Below are 23,000 nucleotides of genomic sequence, written 5' to 3'. Positions count from 1 at the left end.
TATTCACTGGAAAGACTGATGCTGAAACTGAAACTCCAATACTTTGGCTATCTGATATGAAGAACTGACTCATTTGAAAAGACCCTGATGCTGGGAAAGATTGAAGGTGGGAGGATAAGGGGACGACAGAGGATGAGATGGTTGGATGGCATCACTGACTCGATGGACGTGAGTTTGGGTAAACTCCAGGAGTTGGTGATGGACAGGGAGGTCTGGCGTGCTGCAGTCCATGGGGTCACGAAGAGTTGGACACAACTGAGTGACTGAACTGAACTGAACTGAACGCTATATCTTAGCACTGATTCTATCCAATCATCATACTTTTCTAAACACCAGTAGTAGGATTAATTTCTTAGAGCCACTGAAATTTCCTTAGCTACCTTCTGAATTATCCAGGGAAATCAAATTATGTCTTCAAGACTTTGCATTACATACATTTTATCACTTTCCAACTTTTTTGAAAATTGGTGGTCTAAGGAAAATGAATTCAATTTTTAAAAACAGCACCACTTGCAGGTTTAGAGATTTCATTATCTTAGATATTAGCATCTTAGAAATCACATGATCTGTTACTAACCAAAGTACTTTATTCTCATGCATTTTGATAACAGGAGGTTTCCTTTATCAACCACTCCCTTAACTGAAAAAAAGATGACTCTTTGGAACCCCCAAGAAGGAAATTTACAACTATTACATCTCTTGGCAGTTCTTTGGGCTGGGATACCGAGCTACCACATTATCTATTAAAATACTATGCTCCTTTAGAGTTGTGCACAGAAATTAGGACAAAAGTAAGAAAAACTTTTGGAGTGGAATCCATGTTTCTGTCCAGAAAATACTGGAACAGTATTTCCAGCAGAACTATCAGTATACTGCAGATCACTGTTTACTTTCAAACAAAACAACATGCTCAGCTCAGGGTTGAAGTGACCTGAGTGCCCACTTCATCAGAAGGGCACAGTAGGTGTATAAATTTGCCCACAGAAAACAAAGATGGAGAATAAAGAAGGGGAGTGAAAAAACAAACCAGCCGTTCTGCTCTACACACGTATTTCTTTTCCATTTGACCAGTCTGATTTCACTTACGGTGACTCATCGTGAAACAGAAAACATGTGAATTGCATTTGGATGCGCAAAGGTTAGTAACGACTTAACTTTCAAAACCAGCGCATCCTTCAGTAACACTACAGTTACCTTCCACTCCGTTTCACTCAATTGGCGCTTCTGAACAGCTGCAAAAATTTTCCCTAAAGTCCAGACAACATTCCTAGGTTAAACATTCAAAAGGGGTATTTTAAAGAAGGTTGTTTGTATTCGGACTGCCGGGGAAGGCTCTGCCACCTCACTTCACCCAGAGGATTTCCGCTGGTTACTTTCTGTCGGTTCATCTCTGCTCTGCTTCGGGGGACCCTGTTTTCCTGTAACCAACCGCTTAGAACCAATCAAGAAGCAAAGAAGAGAAGAAACGCCCGTCCGCTCCCAATTTCCTTTACTCCACTGTCCGCCAACCGCAGAGCCGATCGAGGCAAAGCCTCCTGTCAACTTTAACCCAGCTCAGCTGATCTGTTGCCGCGCCGCCGCCGTCAGATTCCAGAAGCAAAGAACAAGAAGGTGGGACGCGAAACATGGATGTGAATATCGCTCCTCTCCGCGCCTGGGACGATTTCTTCCCAGGCTCTGACCGCTTTGCCCGGCCGGACTTCAGGGACATTTCCAAATGGAACAACCGTGTGGTGAGCAACCTGCTCTATTACCAGACCAACTACCTGGTGGTGGCTGCCATGATGATTTCCGTTGTGGGGTAAGTGGGGTTCCCCTCCCGGGCAGTGATCGGGGTCAGCACGGAGCGGGCTCTGGGTGCAAGATCCCGGGATGCGGAAACGCTCTCCGCGCCGGTCTCCTGTCCTGATAATTGCAAGTGGGCAAACCCGTGGACACTTGTTCGCAGGGCGAGGCCACAGCAATCTGGGGTCCTTTTTCTTTTCTGCGCCTCGGGCTGAAGCGTGAAAGGAGTCCTAGGGAGTGCGGAAATATTGCCAGCCTCTAGCAAGAAAAAAATGACTTTTTTTTTTTTCTTCCTCCGCCCCGATTACGCTTTTGCTGTCGTTGATATTTGTCGCGTCCCGGTCTGTTAAAAATAAGAAGAAAGAGAAAAGTGGTGTAACCTTATCCTGCAGCTGGCTGGGGCGGACGCCGTCCTGGAAGGTTTGGGGCCCCAGGGTATGGATCCGAACTTGCGTTCTGGGGTGTTAGAGTAAAAAGGACATCAGAGAAGCGTTGCTCTTTCTGAGTTTCTCGGCCTAGCGCCTGCCACATTGTATGAGAAAGCTGAGCTTAAGAGCAAAAGGGTGGGTGTAGCCTGGTGGCGCATCTCCCAGTATGGGGCGAAGTCTGCCATGTAGAAACGGTGTCCCTTTTGCTCTTTTTTTCTTCCAGGACTTGCCAGGGATGGTTACTTTATCTTCGCACCCGGTCTTAAAATTAAGTGTCCTGTGTTATATACGATTTTACCCAACACCTGCTCTTCTAGAAACCACTTTTTCTTGTAGGTCATCCTTTAAAAAATACTTCACTCACTTTTGCAAGATGGTGTGGTGCTATTCTACATCTTGCTGATCCCATGCATCTTTAAAGAAAAAGCCACCCTCAGACTTTATAAAGGAATCCACTTGTCATTAAAGAAGTGGCTGACATTTCTGTTTGAAATTGAACACAGGGAAAAAGAAAGTTGGCCTGGGAGAAAGGAAAAATCGAAACTTGGAAGGTGTGGGGAAGGGTGAGTAGGGTGGTTTCTGAAGTTGGTTAACTGTTCTTTGGCTTATTTATTGAGTCACTTCTCTGTACCAAGCTCAGGCACACCCAGATCAATCACACAGGAATCCTGGCCAAAGAGCACGCGACAGTTGTTGAGAGGATGTAGGACCTGATAGCCAGCTCAGGGGAGAGAAAAGGAGTTCATAATTTCTGTTATGGTTCAGGCTGTTTGCCCCTTTGCAGAAAAGGACTCTCATTTGTGGGGTTCTGTAGACAATTACTCAGAGCCTCAGGATGTGTTACTTAACGAACTCGGAACAGCTTGGTATGTGGAGGGCACTGGCCTCTGAACAGACTCTGCCAAGTTAAAATTAGTTGGAGTGGGACAGGCCTGGATCAGCTGCCTTGTCAACCTTCCCCTAGCTTCATGTTTAATGCGTATTTCCAAGAGCAATAAAAAAATGTCTTAAAAAAAATCATAGGTGAATAGGATTGCATCTCTTCTTTTCATTTTCTTTTCCCTTGGAAAGGCATCTTATCTGATGATCTAGTTAGGGGTCTTTTTTTTTTTAGGCACCCCCCCAAAGTCTTAGGTATTGGGCATGATTTGACACAGACCAATCAAATGTATAGAAAACAAAACAAAAAACTTGCTTTTCAAGAAGATATACTGCCCAGATGGACACAAGCTCTGGTAGCCTTGCCACCTTGATGGCATTCATTTTTCACTGTGAATGCCAGGGGCAGCCGCTGACTAAATATAGCTCCTTCATTGTGAAGTCTTAGCCCACTAACTCAGGCAGTTTGGGATGTTGGCCCTCCCCATTTCCCTTTTCAAGCAGGAGCTGTTGATTGGCAGTCAAATTTGTGAAAGTACCAAGTAGCTATTTCATTGTTTATTAACTTTATCTTTAAAAACTTACAAAAGATACAGGCCAGTCAGTTGTTTTAAAGACTGTATGTCAAGTGTGGGATTTCCTTTGTACCCCAGTAAAATCTTTTGTGACATCTTCAACTGTTTCCTATGCATCTACAAACACACAGCCTATAGTTCTTTCCAGATTGCTCACTTCTTTCTTCATAATTTAATTATAATAAAAGCTAACATTTATTGAGTGTGCATGTGCCAGATACTTTGCTACATAATACAGCCCAGTGAAATGAGATATTATTACTAAACCTGAGGCTCAGAGAGGTTACATGACCAGCCCAAAGTCACAATCCCAGGCTTGTGCTCTTAACTACTTTTCCACCTTCCTCTGAGTCATGAGGTTAGAGTGTCTTAAAGCTGGAAAAAACCAAGTATCTTCAGGGTCAGGGAGCGTAGCTGACTCCGGAATATGTTTCTCATTCTAAAGAGAAATTTTCTCTTTTGTGACGTCCGTAGATGGGAAGGTCAGAACAGTACTGGAGGCTGTTCATCTGATGGTTTCTCATCATATCTTGGTAGAGTGTGTGTGAAAATATGGCCCAGATGTCTCCTGGGGAAAGGAGTGTGTTTGAAAGGTCTTCTTCAGTGGTGCCGCCCGCTGCTGGATGGGAGAGGCCATCAGGTCATTGTTGGAGGGCTTCAGCCTCAACTCTGAATGTTCTGGTGTTGAAAACTGGCGTGAGTGAGGAAGGAGTGAAGCTGCTCTTGAACACTGCAGAATTGGAGGGGGCAAACAAAGTGGCCATCATCTGGCTCCAAAACCACTGAAGGGGCTGCCCAGACTGAGATGGAGATTAAGAGGGATTGAGATAGAGACGGATCTGTGAGTCAGGGCCCGATCAGGCATGGCCTGACAATTCATGATTAGAAAAGTTTGGTCTTCATCCTAATAGCATGGCTTCCCAGGCAAATGACTTCCATTCCTATACGGAATCTATTCTGCCTTTCAGATTAAATCTGAGTGAGTCTCTTAGCTAACAGACCTGGTGGGGACAATTACCATATCTTCTGTCTCTTCACACAGTAGATAATAGTAGTTAAGAATTTAGGCACTAGTGGCTGGTTAAGTCAATTTGGAATCCCAACTACCAGTCACTAGCCATGTGACCTTGGGTAGGTCACTTGGACCACCCTTTGCCTCAGTTTCCTCACTGTAAAATGAGACTATTCACAGTACCTGTGTTATAGGGCTTTTGTGAGGATTATCTGAGTTAATATAGGCAAGTTTCTTAATACAGTGTCTGGCCCCTACTGTTTGCTCCAAGAAATTTATTTTGGGAGTTTTATTATTATTTTTATCACTGTTAGTGCTATCATAGACTAACAGAGAAACACAGGTAGCATCTTGATCCCAGCAGCTCCATCGACCCAAACACCAGTCCCCAACTTACTCACCTACCCATGCTTCTCCAGGACTCGGCTTTGGTACCATCTCTTTGAGGAGACACTCTCCCTCCCCCCTCCCTCCCCACACCTGTGTCTATCTTTTGCCTGGTACTTACCCCACAAGTTTTAGGTTGTGTGTTCACTTCTCATCACTCTCTGCTCTTGACACCTTGAGGCCAGAGACTGTGGGTTTTGTTTGTGGGGGGTTTTTTCTTGTTGTTGTGCTTAACATTATTTTTATTCTCTGGATCCCTGAGGCCAAGAATATAGCAGATGCTTAGCTGATGAGTGAAAATAAATAAATGAACATAAGGTTTCAACATGATGGTGGGGGCCAACTTTTAACCTACTTAACGGAATAAATTACTTCGAAGCACACAGCAACAGCCAGCACATAACAGCAACATGCTCCTAGAGTGAGGCTAACCGGGGTTGTTACTGACAGTGCTCACTATGTATTGGTTAGGATTACTATGGCGTAAACATTCAATTTTAAAAAGTTTAAAAATCAGACTCTTGATTATTTCATATTGCCCTTGCACATGCAGTGAAATACCCTTCTGTAATGTTTCTCCGTCTGGGTGCTACTGACATTGTGGATGGTAGAATACTTTGTTGTAGGGGACTATCCTGTGTATTGTAGGATGTTTAGCACTATCTCTGCTCTCTGCTATGTGAATATTGATACATTAGTTTGTACTTGTTTTATTCATAAAATGTAATTTGCAATAAAAGAGAAAAGCACCCTCCCCTTCATCTGTGACAATCAAAACTGTCTCCAGACATTGCCAAATGTCCCCTTGGGATCCAAATCACCCCAATTGAGAACCACTGCTTTCTTGCCAAGAAAAATATGATGATTCTTCAACATCATCTTTACTAAATGCACGTTGCTTTGTCATTGTTGCTATTGTTTAGTCACTCAATCATGTCCGACTCTTTGTGACCCCATGGACTGTAGCCCGCTAGGCTCCTCTGTCCATGGGTTTTCCCAGGCAAGAAAACTGGAGTAGGTTGCCATTTCCTTCTCCAGGGGATCTTCCCAATAGCCTAGGGGTCAAACCCATATCGCCTGCATTGGCAGGCAGATTCTTTACCACTGAGCCACCTGGAAAGCAAGTTGCTTTATAACAAATTACAAAAACAGAGTTTTGCAAGGACAGAACAGAGCAGTTTGACATTAGGTCCTGGCTCCTGACTTTTCAAACATTGGAATGGCATGGATTTGAAGCTTTATACAACTTTGATCATTAGCCTTAATTTATTATATTTGTTATGTGATCATTCTTTTTCTGCTTTGCCTAGAAGACTCTACTGGTTCCACAGACTCAGTCTTTTTATCTTTTGATAGACTTATGGCATTTGCTTTTATTCACTTTCTGTTCAAAAGTCTACTTGCCCTGGAGTTTTTCTGCTAGAGAATAGGAATCAAATGACTTCATTAATATAAAACACACTAGGGCCTTGCAAATGATAACACTCAAATGTTAACTGTTATTATTCTATGAAATCCTAGATTACAGACATGTTTAGAAGTCTCCCAACTTGTGTATTCTCTTGAGCAGAAGTATTAGATGATTACTTTAGAAATGTTCTTTATTTATAAAAATTTACTTTTTTTTTAATTGAAGGATAATTGCTTTACAGAATTTTGTTTTCTGTCAAACCTCAACATGAATCAGCCATAGGTATTCATATATTCCCTCCCTTTTGAACCTCCCTCTCATCTCCCTCCCCGTTCCACTCTTCTAGGTTGGTAGTTACCCTTTAGTAATTGCAACTTCTGTTGCTTAAAAAACTTTGCTTCCTTGAAGAGTTGAGTTTCCTTTTGAAATGCAGGCATCACTCCAGAAGAGATCAAATGAGTCAAAGAAGCATGAATAACAAGCTGAGGAATGCATGTTCTGTTGAACAAGATTTTGTGTCATTTAAAGCAAGAAAGGTCTGTTAAGATCTTCTATTTCTTTCTCGTTCAGTTTTGGAAAGTTATACTTTCCTAAGAATTTGTCCATTTCTTCCAAGTTGTCCATTTTATTGGCATAGAGCTTCTGGTAGTAGTCTCTTATGATCCTTTGTATTTCAGTGTTGTCTGTCATGATCTCTCCATTTTCATTTCTAATTTTGTTAATTTGGTTCTTCTCCCTTTGTTTCTTAATGAGTCTTGCTAACGGTTTGTCAATTTTGTTTATTTTTTCAAAAAACCAGCTTTTAGCTTTGCTGATTTTTGCTATGGTCTCTTTAGTTTCTTTTGCATTTATTTCTGCCCTAATTTTTAAGATTTCTTTCCTTCTACTTAACCCTGGGGTTCTTCATTTTGAGAGAACAGCATTGAAACATGTATATTATCTAGGGTGAAACAGATCACCAGCGCAGGCTGGATGCATGAGACAAGTGCTCGGGCCTGGTGCACTGGGAAGACCCAGAGGAATTGGGTGGGGAGGGAGGTGGGAAGGGGGATCGGGATGAGGAATACATGTACTCCATGGCTGATTCATGTCAATGTATGACAAAAACCACTACAATATTGTAAAGTAGCCTCCAACTAATAAAAAAAAAAAAAGGCAAGAAAGGAACAATGTTTAAGATAAAAAAGAACATGACTTAACCTCCTCCATCCTTCACAGGAGACATCTTAGTACTGGATATTCTTTTTCTGTTGTCTATAGCAATAGATGTTTCTATTTTCAAAGTGAAAAGCAAAGGCATAACCATATTGCACATGCAATTTAAGTACCAAGTATGTGATACATTCTAGTTGTAGACAGGCATCCATGTGCTTAAAAGAACACCAAAAGATTTGCTAGAGAAATCTGTCCAAACTGTGGACCATGGAACTGCAGTATTTTTTTTTTTTTTCACCCTGGGAGGCTGTTAGAAATGCAGACTTTCAGGGTCCATCCCAGACCTCTTGGGTCAGAATCTGTATTTTAACACAACACTTAGATGAGTCCTAGGTGCATTGCAATTTAAAAAACACTGATCTGATCTGGTTCAAAGGAAAGAGTAAAAAAATATAAATAAATCAACCTATAAGCCCAGATGTTACCTTTTATAGATTCTTGGTGTATAGTTCTTGGCTAGTTTCAGGCATCTGTGTTTTTTGTTTTTTTTTTTCAATGCCCCAAGTAATTCTGATATGTCTCCTAAGTTGAAACTGAGAAGTACTGATCCCTCTTATATTACCAATATGTTCTAATTTTCCTTGTTGCTAGATACCAGTTCAGTTCAGTCACTCCGTCATGTCCAACTCTTTGCGACCCCATGGGCTGCAGCATGCCAGGCTTCCCTGTCCATCACCAACTCCTAGAGCTTGCTCAAACTCATGTCCATCGAGTTGGTGATGCCATCCAACCATCTCATCCTCTGTCATCCCCTTCTGCTCCTGTCTTCAATCTTTCCCAGCATCAGGGTCTTTTCAAATGAGTCAGCTATTCACATCAGATGGCCAAAGTACTGGAGCTTCAGTTTCAGCATCTGTCCTTCCAATGAATATTCAGGACTGATTTCCTTTAGGATTGTTTGGTTTGGTCTTGCAATCCAAGGGACTCTAAAGAGTCGGAGTTCTCCAACACCACAATTCAAAAGCATCAATTCTTACTCATCATTTAATAGTGGACATTTAATTTCTAAATGCTTGGAGGTTTTAAAGTATCTTTGATATTACTTTCTCATTTAAATGCTTTCTTCTCTGCAATCACCCTCTGTGTTTTTTTCAGTCTTCTAACTTTGAGGCTTTCAATGGCTAAGTCAAAGATCTCTGTTGGTAAATGTCACATTGAACTTGAAAATATGTGAGCTATTTTAAAAACATCTTTTGATATTGATTTCTAACATAATCCCACAGTGATAAGAGAACAGACTCTATATATAGATTTCGGTACCTTTAGGCCATGAAATTTTTGCACCTTGTTTTATATCCCTGGATATGTTCCAGTGTCTCCTAGTTTACGGTCTAAGGGAACTTGAAGAGAATTTGTATCCTACCATTGTGTGAAAATTATATAAATCTTAATTATGTTGAATTGGTTCATGGTGCTTTTCAGGTCTTCTGTATCCTTCTACTTCTCTGTATATTCATTCTATTGATTCTTTAGAGTCTGATATTAAAAATTTAATTAAAAATCTTAATTTACCTACTTATATAGTGGGACCATATGTAACTTTGTTCCATATTTTCCAAGTTTCCTGTACATGTTATCATATTCTCATAATTTAAAAACTAAAAAAAATAGAGAGCGAGAAAGAAAAAAAGAAAGCTAAAAATAAAAAAAATACTGATCCCGTCAAACCCCACAGCTTTCATAGATGTGAAGGTCACGAGGCTAATTTGAATCAAAGCTGCTAATAGAAGCTTGGTTTATTAATATAATTGAAATACTTTGTCCATTAAGCCATTGCATGTATTCTAAAGCTCCTTATTAACCAAATTCAACAGCATACCTGACTCACAACATTTGTATTATCATGCCTGTCTCCCTCTCACAAATACTCCCTGCCATTAGAACACATATTTTCTGATGTGGCCTCAGAAGTACTCACCGCACACAGATTCTGTGCGTTATGTCCATGCCTCTGCTGTGTCTCCAGCCAGAAAGGCACCTTTATTCTCAATGATGTACATTGGGGCTTCTCCTTTAAGGCAACATAATGTAGCTGGTGAGTGAATCAGCTCATATTTTGTTAGCTGAAGTACTTCATCCCTGTATGGGCTGTGCAGGTGTTAGCACTGGGCAGAAACTACAGTTACCGGTTTTTGCTTTCAGTTGCTTGGGATGGTAAGGAGTTTCTGGAAGGCTGGTAATTCTATCTGAAAAGACTATACTGTAATCTTTTTCAAAATGAGTGGTCTCATTTTATGTTCTAGGCTGGTAGCTACCAATACCTGGTTTTAAGAAATGGGCAGATTGTTTATACCTTTTAAGTTTCTAGTTGGTAGAGGAAGAGAAGAGTCAGAGAGCCCTTGGATGGAAGGGAATGTATTAAAACCTTTGCAGATAGCATTAATTGCAATCTGTTTATGCTGAACTTAATGGAAGTGTTTCCTGAAATTTATCAGCTTCAAAGCCAGTTCTACAATATTTCTCTCACTTGTGTTGCTTCCTTTATTGATTCCACTAAGAGTATGAATCACTTACCAAAATCTCAGATATTATGCTGGGAGATACAGTGAAGAATAAGACAGCCTGGTTCCTGCCCTTATAACTTTTAGAGTCTAGAGAGGCACCAAGATGATGCTGAAAACATAATAATCAATTTTTATACGAGTATAGCAAGTGTACAGAAACATACACATATATAAACACACATCGTTTTCAACCTGACTTAACCTGATCTCCCCTGTACATTAATGATTCCAAATTGCAAAACTTGCAGGTGTCAAAAAGTGGGAGAGGTACTAAGTGTGTGGATGGAGAAAGGATTATTAAGTGGAACCATCCTCACTTGCAGCTCAGATGCCGTCTACTCAATTGGATAGATATTTACTGAGCACCTGCTCCATCCCAGATACCGTGGATGCTCTGATGATACCCGTGGGAGTACAAGTCCACCCAGCCTTCCGCAGTCCTCCCAGAACTCATCTCTCCCTGCTCTCCCACACACTTTTATTTGCACTTGAGGCACTGAGCTTGGCATGCTGGCACATGTCTTTCCCTGGCACGATATGTGTTTCTTCTGAATGTAGAACTTGAAGAGGTCTATCAACAGTCAATTTTGATCTGAAAATTCCTCATCAAATAAGAATTCATTAGATCATCTTCTCTGACACTACGTATGTAACCTTGTTTTTCTCAACATCTCCCCATTTACCCTTTTAAAAAAAAAAATCCCCTACTGCTGCCAGACTGGGGTTAGTAGTTTCTATCTCCTTTGCCTATGTAAGGATTTACAATGATTCTGGGTAAATGTACAAATAAATAAGTGGATTTGGGGTTCTTTTTTTATCTCTTTCTAAGAGGGCAAAAGCTCTCAGTCAGCTTACCAGGGGCAGAGAGCTCTGTACAGGAAATGCAATTCTAAAAGGTGAACTGGACATTGACCAAATTGAGCAGTGCCATTGGACTTTCTTAATTTTTGTTTTGGATAAATGAATGACTCAGCTTCAGAATACTTGGAGCATCCATCCTGTCTCTTGTGGTGAGCTTGGCTTCTTGTTTCAGGGAACACTTTTGTGTCTGTGATTTTAAGCAAAACCTGTAGGCTGTCTTTCAGTTCTGGAAGCATTTACCCATATAAATAAATAGGATTTCCCAATCTTTTCTCCTAGGGAGCATTCACAAAATGGAGACACTTGGAAGGCAGAAGGCCTATCCCAAGTGGAGGCTTTGGCTTCTGCTTCTACAAATCTGCTTTGTATCCCATCAGTGCAATCCTCCTTGTCTCCAGGAAATACAAAGGAATTGTATACAATACAAATACAAGTGAAATACAAAGGAATTGCATACAATTGAATTGCATACAATTATATACAATACAAATACAAACAAAATACAAAGGAATTGCAGAAATTGGGGTTGAAAGTGAATGTGTTAGTCGCTTGTGTGTCCTACTCTTTGCGACCCCACGGACTGTAGCCCACCAGTCTCCTCTGTCCATGAAATTCTCCAGGCAAGAATACTGGAGTGGGTTGCCATTTCCTTCTAGTGGAAGATAAATAGAGAAGGATTTGCTTGTAGGAGGGGAGTTTATGTGTCACCAGACTCATTAGCATTTGTCCAAACAACTGTCTTCTCTCCACAGCGCTGTAAGAACTTTCTAGTGACAACAATTTAGTTACCTCAACTAAAAGCATTCAGAAAGAACAGTTTATAAACAAACATCTTTCCACTTGAGTTCTAAAGCATTATTATGAGATTAACCATGAGTTTCTAATTGTTGAAGGCAGTGATCAGTATACAGGAAGGTTCATTACACCATTCTCTTTACCTTTAGAATTTGCCATAATAAAAAGTTTAAAAAGGATTTTCTGGGACTTCCCTGGTGATCCAGTGCCTAGGGTTCTGTGCTCCCAAGGTGGGGGTCCCAGGTTTGATCCCTGCTGAGGAACTGGATCCCACATGCTGCAACTAAGAGTTTGCATGTTGCCACTAAAACCTGGCACAGCTAAATAAATAAATATTTTTTAAAAAGATCTGCTGCAGTCTAATCCCTTGTATAATGACTATCTGAACTTCACAGCTGTGGGAGGTGAGACTTATAGCTTCTAACTTAGGTCCAGGCTGTTGTTTAATACAAAGAAAACATGCAATGAGCTTGATAAACACAGAAGAAAACACAGAGGTTCCCAAAGTATATCTTACAATAGATACTTTCAACATGCCAACTGTTGCCAAGACAGTGGGTCATCAGGATGTGTTTAGTTTGATGATACCAATACACACAGTGTAACAAATATTCAGTACACAGCGAGTATGCAATAAATATTGTGGGCTGATTCAGTCGATTAGGAAAATCTCAAGGTTAGGTTACTCTGACCTTTCTGTGACAAAAGAGACTGAACTCTGCCCCACATTAACTGCCTGTGATCAAGAGATCCAGCAGACACTGATCACGTTTACTCAAAACTGATTTGTGCATTTAATACACTTATACTTTATAATCGAGATAGTTCTTGCCAGGAAGAAAGCCCTGTGGGGAACCAAAGTAACCACAGAAGATGATTGGAGCTATCTGTGAAATCCGAGAGCAAGGGGGGCCTACGTAGGCAGGTCTACAGGAGGATGGATCTCCCTCTGTCCTGCCCACCCTCCTGCTGGCCCCCAGCCAGCACTAGAGACAGAACTTAGAAAAGAGCCTTTCTTGTAGCAAACCCAAGGGTCCTGTGATCTCATCTGATCTTTTCTTATATCACATAGGAGTTTTTCCTACTTCTAGTATTTCATTTGTCATCACAGCTCTGTGAAGGTGCAAAAGCAGGGACTATCTTTACAGTAATGTTTAGTGTACAGTGAGGAATAAGAGCAATTTGTCCAAGATAAGTCTCACATCATTTATTTCATGGCCATACAAAGTTGCTGAGCTTACTTTAAATAACAGGAAAATGTGCTAGACTCTTCCTTACCTTTTTTTTTTTTTCTTTCTTTGAACAAACATTTATCAAATTCCTGCTCTGTGCCAGGTGTCGTACCAAGTGCTGGGGAGAAAATATCACGATCCCTGCTCTCATAGTGCTTAATCTCTAATGGAAGACAGAGACATTCATAAGATACTCATTCAAAGAATTATCAAATTGCCACTGAATTTATGGCAACTCAATCCAGTATTCTTGCTTGGAGAATCCTGTGGAGAGGGGAGCCTGGCAGGCTACAGTCCACAGGGCTGCAAAGAGTCAGACATGACTGAAGCCGTTGCACACACAGAGTTATGTATCACCTTAGGGGTTGTGACGAAGAGGCAGATGGTGCTAGGATGTGGTCAGAAAGACTAGGAAAAAGCTGATTAAGCTGAGATTTGAAGGAGATAGGAGAGAATCAGGCAGAAAGAATGGCTTGTGCTCAGGCTTGGGATGGCCAGGGGCAGGGTAGGCTCTAGAGATAGACAGAAACCCCAGTGGATGGTGTAGAAAATCAGGAGGCGGTGGTATGAGAAAGCTGATAGGCAAAGATGCTATAGCCCTTAGGCATCCCTCATACCTGATGATTGCCAGGTCCGTTCCTCCTGGCAGATGCAGCGTAAGGCAAATCACAGTTTGGCAGGTGAAGTGTGGCCTGAATTTCAGGCTCCTGTTTCCCACCCTCAGCTCAGCTCCCTTGTACCAGATACCAGCTACACAACTGTATGCAATGGCCCTGGCTGCAGAGAAAGGTAGGGGCCAGACCCTGCGGGGCCTTGTAGAATGTGGAAAAAAATGCTGTTTTTATCCTAAGAGCACTAGGAAGCAAGAAAATGGATGGGTGGATTCATATTTGCAGTGACTCCTCTGGTTGTTTCAGAACCTCAGAAAAATATCACCAATTTAGAGAAGTGCATTGTGAGTAAATTGTTCCCCCCCTTTCTTAGTGAGTCAGGCTTCCTCAGGAACCAAACTACAAAAATAGCTTTTTGAGGGTTAGAAAATTGGAACGCAGTGCAAAGCTACTTCTGTTGCTCAGAAAATATTTCACTGCCTCTTTGGTTCTTGTTGGCATTACAGCATGGCAGGCATTAACAAATGTGCACTTGAGTCCATTTGAAGATCTCTGAATAAACTTTTATCACTAGCACTGCAGTTGGGAGCCTCAGAACAAATTTATTAACTTACCTGTTTCTTATCTTAGTTCTGTGTAGAAAATTCCATGAACAGAGGCTACAGTCCATGGGGTCACAAAGAGTCAGACATGACTGAGCAACTAACTCTTTCTGTGTAGAATGAGATGTGTTTTCAAGATCCATGCTAGCTCTAAAATTCTGCAGTTGGCCAAGATTTTTCTTTTTCTTTTAGCAACTTGTGTTGAAACTACAGCCATAGCTAGCTGAGTCACGTTGGTAAGTTTAGGACCTGCGTCCACACCAGCTCATAACTACCTTCCTTTAGAGACAAATGAGAATGTTGAGGGATTTTCTAGAATGACCTTTAGTTGCTTACCCCAAACTAGAAGAAAAGGGTTCTAAAATGGTTGAGGGGGGGAAATCCCTGGAGCTGGTTAACAACACAGAATGGGTTACATTATGAATTGTGTCAACTGGCACTGTTTTTCCTACCCCTGGATTCCTCTAAATATGTTTATTCACTGCCCTGGGTCTCAGCTTATTCATCCGTGTAATGGGATTGCACTTATTCCTCTTTGAAGAGTCAACTACAGAGTTCTGTGATGGGATTCTAAGCCTTTTTACAACTGTTAGTGATTCCACTATGAATTTTTAACTATGACATTTATCTGTCATATTGATATTGTCATTTATCTTCTTACTGAGTAGAATACACATGCATGTGTGTGCTTGTTAAGTTGCTTTGGCTGTGTCTGACTCTTTGCGACCCCATGGACTGTAACCCGCCAGGCTCCTCTGTCCACGGGGTTCTCCAGGCAAGAATACTGGGGTGGGTTGCCATGCCCTCCTCCAAGAGATCAAACCTGGGTCTCTTATGTCTCCTGCATTGGCAGGCGGGTTCTTTACCTCTAGCACCACCTGGGAAGCTCAAGATACATATATATGTAGGTATATATTTTCAACTCACAATAGAAAAACGTATTTAATGTTTTTGATTTGTAAAGGAAAGTCCTGTTTTCATCAAAGACAAAATCACGATCTCTCCACCTCTCCCTCGGTCTCTTTTCTCCCTCCTCTCTCCCTTCCCCCTTCTCCTTTGCTTCCATCTAGCTTCCTGCCTCCCTTCCTCCTCATTCATGGACCTCCAAAAAATGAAATGGCACCTATCAAATCCAACAGCAATTGTCCACATGAAAGCTAGGTGGCCTATTTATGAAAGTTTTATCCTAATGGTCCTTGGGCTTTATGTTGATTTATGTCACTAAGAACCCAAACTGTTAAGTAAAAGCTTTACTCATTTCAAACAAGAACTGGTTTCCAAAACTCCTGCACTAACTGGAAAATGAAGTTAATCTCTGGAGGATGATCTGTGTATTTATATTTCGCTCCAAGTACAAGGAGGTGCCAGGGCAGTGGGTGCTGTGCACTTTCCCCTTTCTTAGAACAGAATTGCACTTGCGCAGAATAAAGAAGAAAATCATTTCTGCTCCAAGTAACTTTGTTCATTTTTTCCAGCTTGTAACTTCAGTTTCTAATTATAGATCACAGCTTGGGCATTGGGTAAGCTAAAACCAGTCCTATAGGACTCTCTGCTCTGTTCTTTCTTCTTGAACATGAGCAACAGGAGCAGGTGAAAAGTACATTTGGAATTGCTTGAGTCAGGCCTAGATTTTTCATTGTTCTTTGTCCTGGGCTTGATTTAGCCATTCAGCCTAGAGGTCTACCTCACTTGTACCAAGAAACATAGAAAAAACTTGGCATGCATTTTATTATATGCTCTGCCTTGTAAATTATTATTTTAATAGATATTCCAGGAAGAACTGAGATGGAGACCTTTGACATTTTCCACCAACCAACCATCTCCCGGGCCTCCCAGGTGGTGCTAGTGATAAAGAACCTGCCTACCAATTCAGGAGACACGGGTTCAATCCCTGGGTCAGGAACATATGCTGGAGGAGGCATTGACAACTCATTCCAATATTCTTGCCTGGAGAGAATCTCATGGACAGAGGAGCCTGGCGGGCTAAGGTCCACAGGGTCGCAAAGAGTCAGACATGACCGAAGTGATTAGCACATACACACACAGAGTCATCAGCATGCAACCATCTCCTATTTGGAGCTTTTCAAAGGAGTTTCCTAAACTTGAACCTTCTGCTCTAGTTCTTCTAGTTAATATTGATTTGGTCAACATCAAGTCTATGTAAAAGGGTTTGTCTCTTTCAGGCAACTTTCTCCCATTACTTTTATTTTTAAATATCAATTATTTTATCTTCAAGTAATATATGACTATTGAAATAATATGAAAATAGAAATAAGCAAATGGGAATATACTACCCATGATCCTATTACCCAGTAAAACTGCTAGAGTCTTTTAAATTTTTCTCATAATGTTTTTGGTGCTAGAAATGAAATGTGTTAGTCTGGGAGAGTTTCTAAGCCTCTCCACCCAGTCTCCCCATCACCTGCAAAAGAAGATCCTGTTTTGGCCCTGACCTAGATCTTTCCTTCCCCAGACCTTGAAGGACATTTTTGTCTTTGCCAAACCAATTCTAGGGTCAAAGCTGGAGAGACGGTATAACCCAGATAGAATCATGAAAAAGAAAAGAAAAAAGGGCCAAGAGACCTAGATAATGAACACGCTGAGGGAGAAGGAGGACACAGAGACAGGCACATGTGCTGGATGTTGGGAAAGCTTCAGGAGTGGGGTGGGGTGGGGTGGGGTGTATTAGTTGAAAGAGGATCTGGACAGTGAGCCAGAAACCAGAGTTTGAGTGGGAGAAGGCAGAGCTTGGCTGTGCTCATGAATTGAAATTGCATCAGCATCACTGGAGAGATGAAGCAAGGCAAGATTGTTGTAGTTGGCCTGCCCAAAGCCAGAGGTGTGGGGCTGGAGATCCTGCGTGCACGCTCAGTCACTAAGTCGTGTCCAACTCTGTGTGACCCCGTGGACTGTAGCCCCCGCCAAGCTCCTCTGCCCACGGATTCTCCAGGCAAGAATACTGGAGTGGGTGGCCATGCCCTCCTCCAGGGGATCTTCCCAACCCAGGGACTAAACTGAGGTCTCCTGCACCGCAAGCAGATTCTTTACCGTCTGAACCACCAGGGAGGCTGGGGCTGGGGAGCAGTTACTTTTCTATCTTTACGTTTTCTGTTTTGTATGTTCACTTTATTTCTGATCATAAAATAATGTACTGATTGTAGAAATTTCTACTTCTGAGTTATATAACATAGGTTCTAAATCCACCTACCAGAGAGAATTGTTGCTTTTACCTAAGCAATATATTATTGCCTTCATGCATGATAAAGCATACTTTGACTTTTTGAAAATAATTATATATGTCACCATTTAGTACATTGTTGGCCATATACATTGTTTCTAAAAGTTATAAATACCACTCATGTGAATACTGTTACAATTCAGTCTTTGCATTTTTATTAATTTCTTTACATTATCTATTCTGAAGAGATTTTTGCCTGGAAGGGTATAAGTCTTTGCAAGAGTTCTGAATGAAATAAGCAACTTATTATAGAGTTTAATTTAAAACTACATGCTACTACTTTGATCACTGTTTAGCTCCATGCATTTCAGTAGAAATTAACTTTTTCAAAGGAGTTTGACATTAATTATGTCCCTGCTTTCACCCCTTAAGATATGCAATACTTTCACTCCTATTTGAAAGTATTTAAATATTAAATAGTAAAATTGCTTTTCTGTTTTAGGAGGCAGAATCAGGGCAAAAAATTTCAAGGGATTTTTTAAAAAGGAGTCTTAGTTATCCTAAATATAAATCCCAATATGAAATGACTTCATTTGTTCTGTTTTGGAGAAAGTCAGTTCTTGGCATCACCTTTCATTATCCTGTCTTCCAAATCAGTGATGCTGATAACACAGTGACCCCTCCTTGTTCTTCCCAAGCAACATGCTCATTAGCCTCTTAGGAGGGTAAAAAGTTAGTAAATCATCATACTTGCTGACCACAAATGTCTTTTAAGAATTTTATACACACAGTGGGTTGAGGGTGGGGATGGGTGGGGCTACAATGCCCAGTCATTCTCACTTATGAAGTACTTGACCAACACGTCCTCTTTATAAATGGCTTTCCCCCATTATCAACAGCAGTGTAACCTTTGGCTCAGGTAACAATGAAACTTGAGGTTTTATGCCTGGAAATCTCAGTTGATAACCCATCTCCTAATGATACTCTGGGCCTTTTAAAGAATTAGAGTGGCCTCTCTAACCAGGAGTCATAAACCCAAATGCCTCCATGGGCCAGGCAGCTTATGTAAGAGACCAGGGCAAGGCACCTGTTAGAAAAACAGTTATTAATGGCTGCTCACTGGGGGCCTCTGTGTCAAAGATTTCCATAGATAGTGGTGGGGGCTGAGGTTAAATGGAGAGCATTTATTCTGTGTAAAGGAGAAGGCACTCTAGACAGTGGCTGACGTGGGAAACTGGGCCTCGTTTTGTGAGATTTTCTTGTTTCCAGGAGAAGCAAGAAACCCCAAGGTTGATGGATTTAAACACACACACACACACACACACACATTGGGATTCAAGTAAAAGTTGTTAAAAATATTGTACAGTCCAGACACAAGTGTGACTGCAGACTGGCTTATGAAGCCCACCGTGTGTGGGCTGAACCACCATGTGACCTGAACTCCACGTTCATCTAGCATGGCAGATTCTAGGAGGATTTAAATAAGCCCTTGGAGCTCAGAAAATACAATCCTTGAAACTAGAGCCCAGGATGTAGGAAAGCTAAAGACATCCCATCCAGCAAAGGGGCTCTCGTCTACTGAAATGCTGGGCCTCTAATGTGATGGGCTGTTTGGTGGGAGTACACTGCCTCCTGTGAATCTTCCCTCCACTGTGTTCTGACCTCTGTGCCCAAGTTTCTTCCTTTGAGAATTTTAATACTATCGACCTCGTCAGGATATGAGGATTAAATGAGACAACTTAGAGAAAAGGCTTGGTAAGTATGCTTTGTTGTTACTCTTCCCCTCCCCCCTTCCTCATTCCCCTCCTCCTGACCTGGGCTCCCCCTTTCTTCCATATTCCAGGTTCCTGAGCCCCTTCAACATGATCCTTGGAGGCATTGTGGTGGTGCTCGTGTTCACGGGCTTTGTGTGGGCAGCCCACAATAAAGACATCCTCCGTCGGATGAAGAAGCAGTACCCCACAGCGTTTGTCATGGTGGTCATGCTAGCCAGCTACTTCCTCATCTCCATGTTCGGGGGAGTGATGGTCTTTGTGTTTGGTATCACTTTTCCCTTGCTGTGTAAGTGAACCTGAGCCTTATATCATCAAGAAATGTCGATCCATTCATCCAGTGAGAATGCCCTAACCTGTTTCTGAGGTGCGTTGGCAGGTCTGCAAAACTATCAAGAGTTTTCTGCAACAGCAGATCAAGGCTGAATAGCCCATTAATGGCACAAATACGTACTGGGCACCCCCTCTGTGTCACTCTTCTGGGGACACAACAGTAAACAAAACAAATTCGGATCCCAAGTAATACAGTAGTGGCATGGTCTGCATTGGCATCCAGATTAGAGTCTGTTCTTAACTGTTTAGTGCCAGGCATCCCGTGCTGACACAGAAATGAATGTTTACTCTCTACTTACTCAGAAGATCGTAATTAGTGTCAAAAGCGTTGTAAGTTGGCCCAGAGTATAGATAACCATGGACTCCAATTCTGGTGACGAGAACTAGACATTTTCTAAAGTCTATGTGCACTGTTGACTGAGATTCCCAAGCACTTGAAGCCTGAAATAGAGAACAGATAAAACTCCAGTCTCATCAGTGGAAATCTAATTAGAATTATAATGTACTCAGTGACAGGAACATCCCTTTAAATTTTAAAAGCATTTCATGTGCTGCCATTCCATTAAATAAAATCAATTCCTTGTTTAGGGTTTGTTAGATTAAGCCCCCAGAATATTTATATGTGAATCCCACATTTTATTGGATAAAATAATTAAATCATTAAATTTAGACACTTTTGAAATACTCTTCAGGATTTCTTTATGTGCTAGAGACAGTATTTCAGTGATTCTGCCTCACTATACAGCTTGTAGAAAACAGAGCAGTGTAATGAAACGTATCGTAAGTTAAGAGTCAAAGGTCCAGGTTTCTCTTCGTAGACCTGCTGGAAACCAGCTATGTGATCTGCACCAATTGTCTTATATGGGAAGAGCTGACTCAACTGGAAAAGATCCTGATGCTGGGAAAGATTGAGGGCAGAAGGAGAAGGGGGCAACAGACAATGAAATAATTGGATGGCATCATCAACTCAATGGACATGAGTTTGAGCAAACTCTGGGAAACAGTGAAGGACAGGGAAGCCTGGAGTGCTGCAGTCCATGGGGTCACAAAGAGTCAGACACTACTGAGTGACTGAACAACAATACTCCTATATGGGCTATAGTTCACTCATCCATAAAAGAAGGGAATTAGACAAGATCAGTGATTCCCAAACTTTGATGATTGTGAGAATCATTCAGGATGATTTTAACATATACATTTCTTAGTCACATCCCTTGGAGATCTTGATTCTTTGGTCCACAGGGCTGTCCAAAGAACCTGTATTTTTAGAAAGCTCAAATGTTTCTAGCGGTCACTCTTGATTAGGAGCCTCCAGAGAGAATGCACATGAGTGCTTCTCAAAATGAGGGCCCCAAATCACCCACATCAGAATCATCCACAGTGGCTACTGAAACGTTACATTCCGGAACCCTACCTCGGTCTCAACAATCTGAACTCAACAATCTCAACTCCAGGTGCTGGAGACTGGGAATCTGCCTGTCTAACAGGCTTTCTCTCTGGTGATCTATATGCACACAGAAGTTTGAAAAGTGCTGGTGTAGATTACCCAAGGTGTTGACTTAACTACAGACTCCTGAGCCCATCCCTGTAAAGGTTCTAGAAGTTCAGGAGGCCCAGGAGATGGGCCAGAGAAAATCTGTTTCTTACAAACTCAGGTAATTATTAATGATCAGGTAAATTCTGTGAATACCAGGTTACATAAGGTCTGTAAACCCTTAGCATTTTATCCAGACATTCTATATCCAACACTGTGCAATAGCGTTTTATCCAGATATCTATACCCAACACGGCGCACAACTGCCCTAAGGGAGGCACCTTCTAAGAGGACTTCACTTGCATGCCTCCTGCAGGAACAAAATACAGATAACCCCTGAACTGAGCATGAGTTCTTTTCCGGAAAAGGTTAGCATTACGTTCATTTTTAGGTAGGTTGAAATCACATCGATTCGCTTTGAATTTCAGGCTATTTAAGTAGCATCTGAAAGGCAGTGATAACAATGTGTGAAGGGAAGAGCGTGGCTGCCAGATTATGGTCCTTCCTGCTGAATACGACATTCTGCACACACAAAGAATACAGTAAAGTCCCAGGATCCATACAGGGACTTGGGTCCATTAGGCTGACAGAGAGCTTTATGTCAGGTTTAAGGATCCACACTGGGATGTGGGTCAGTTAGAGAAGCAGACTGGACTGTAGCTAATGGAGAAAGTTGTTACTTGTGAAGCGGGGAGGGAGAATGGGTGCGTTGGTGCTAACCGTCACCTTTGACTTCCCTGTAGTGATGTTCATCCATGCGTCACTGAGGCTCCGGAACCTCAAGAACAAACTGGAGAATAAAATGGAGGGAATTGGTCTGAAGAGGACGCCCATGGGGATTGTCCTGGATGCCCTGGAGCAGCAGGAGGAAACCATCACCAAGCTCACTGACTATATCAGTAAAGTGAAGGAGTAAACAGAGCTGACCTGATGATGGGGTTGCAGCAGAAATCGAGTTGCGGCTTGCCCTTGTCCAGACCTACTTTCCGTTTGTGTTTTTGAAGTAGGAGGTGCATGAACCATCCTGCCATCCGTGGCCCCGGGCACGGAGAGGCCTCCCTGTTCTTATCTCTGCTGACAACAGAGAAAAGGCCTCCGACTAAAAGAAACCACCCTCCTGTTACGTTTGACATCTCTAGTGTGTTTATGTAAGCTGATTGGAAATGAATCACCCTTATTTCCTAAGGGGAATAAAAGAATCATGGAGTGTACAACAACAATATGGTTATTTTGTAGGAAACAGTTTGTAAAGTATCAAGGCAATATGAATAAATGAAAAGACTGAAAGGAGATGATGTTATCCTGTTTTAATCCCCCTCTGCATCCTCTTCCAAAAATATTCCTTCCTTAGGATTATAATATGTGGGGTATCAATTAGTTTAGCTTTTATTATTATTGTTTAAAAAATGATCTTGATCACTTTGCCTCCTGGTTGATGTGCAGTGGATAAAGCAGTTGTTTCTATTTTGTTTACAAACAAAGCTGCTAGCTGCTTAGGAGAATATTTTATCATACTTTTTGTAAATTTTTGAAATGCTATTAATGTTTTCATTAGAAGGCATATGTTGCAAACTAAATATCATCTTCTTTAAGGGGGTTACAGCTCTGTAGCCTGTATTATTCTTGACGAGCTTGTTAAAAAAAATCTGAATAAAATGAGTTTCTACTGCACAGTTTTTGTTTTTATAATGACAAAGAGGGATGTGGGTCAGTTAGAGAAGCAGACTGGACTGTAGCTAATGGAGAAAGTTGTTACTTTCCCCTTTCTAGTCTTTTTTTTCAGTTTTTAACTGCCACATTTAGAAGAAATGAATGTGCATTTTTATTAATTCCTTGGGGGTAGAAAGAGGACAGTAATAGCTGATCTTTCGAAATGTGAAAAGCAT

The 23,000-nt window shown here is 41.5% G+C and overlaps 2 protein-coding genes across 3 annotated transcripts in view; one reads left to right on the top strand and one right to left on the bottom strand.

Moving 5' to 3' along the window:
* UBA3 (ubiquitin like modifier activating enzyme 3) overlaps positions 1 to 1,377 on the bottom strand; it is a 28,923-nt gene extending 27,546 nt beyond the window's left edge. For both annotated transcript variants that reach the window (XM_020910132.2, XM_020910138.2), the window contains exon 1: positions 1,195 to 1,377. The gene's annotated coding sequence lies outside the window, so the exon portion shown is untranslated. The remainder of the gene's footprint in view (positions 1 to 1,194) is intronic.
* Positions 1,378 to 1,523: 146 nt separating this feature from the next.
* On the top strand, positions 1,524 to 22,785 carry ARL6IP5 (ARF like GTPase 6 interacting protein 5). The gene is made up of 3 exons (XM_020910149.2): positions 1,524 to 1,801; positions 19,319 to 19,536; positions 21,858 to 22,785. The coding sequence occupies exons 1-3, from the start codon at positions 1,626 to 1,628 to the stop codon at positions 22,028 to 22,030; spliced, it is 567 nt and encodes a 188-aa protein (XP_020765808.1). The 5' UTR covers positions 1,524 to 1,625; the 3' UTR covers positions 22,031 to 22,785.
* The last annotated feature ends 215 nt before the right edge of the window (positions 22,786 to 23,000 follow it).

Source organism: Odocoileus virginianus, chromosome 26, assembly GCF_023699985.2.
Source record: "Odocoileus virginianus isolate 20LAN1187 ecotype Illinois chromosome 26, Ovbor_1.2, whole genome shotgun sequence".
Taxonomy (NCBI): domain Eukaryota; kingdom Metazoa; phylum Chordata; class Mammalia; order Artiodactyla; family Cervidae; genus Odocoileus; species Odocoileus virginianus.
The sequence above is the reverse complement of the archived record's forward strand: the minus strand, read 5'-3'. Positions and strand labels throughout refer to the sequence as shown.

Bases quoted from the DNA above. Each gene is read 5' to 3' on its own strand.
- ARL6IP5 (XM_020910149.2), top strand. From the start codon at position 1,626: ATGGATGTGAATATCGCTCCTCTCCGCGCCTGGGACGATTTCTTCCCA. The intron at 1,802-19,318 runs GTAAGTGGGGTT...TCCATATTCCAG, and splicing joins ATGATGATTTCCGTTGTGGG to GTTCCTGAGCCCCTTCAACA. The intron at 19,537-21,857 runs GTAAGTGAACCT...ACTTCCCTGTAG, and splicing joins TATCACTTTTCCCTTGCTGT to TGATGTTCATCCATGCGTCA.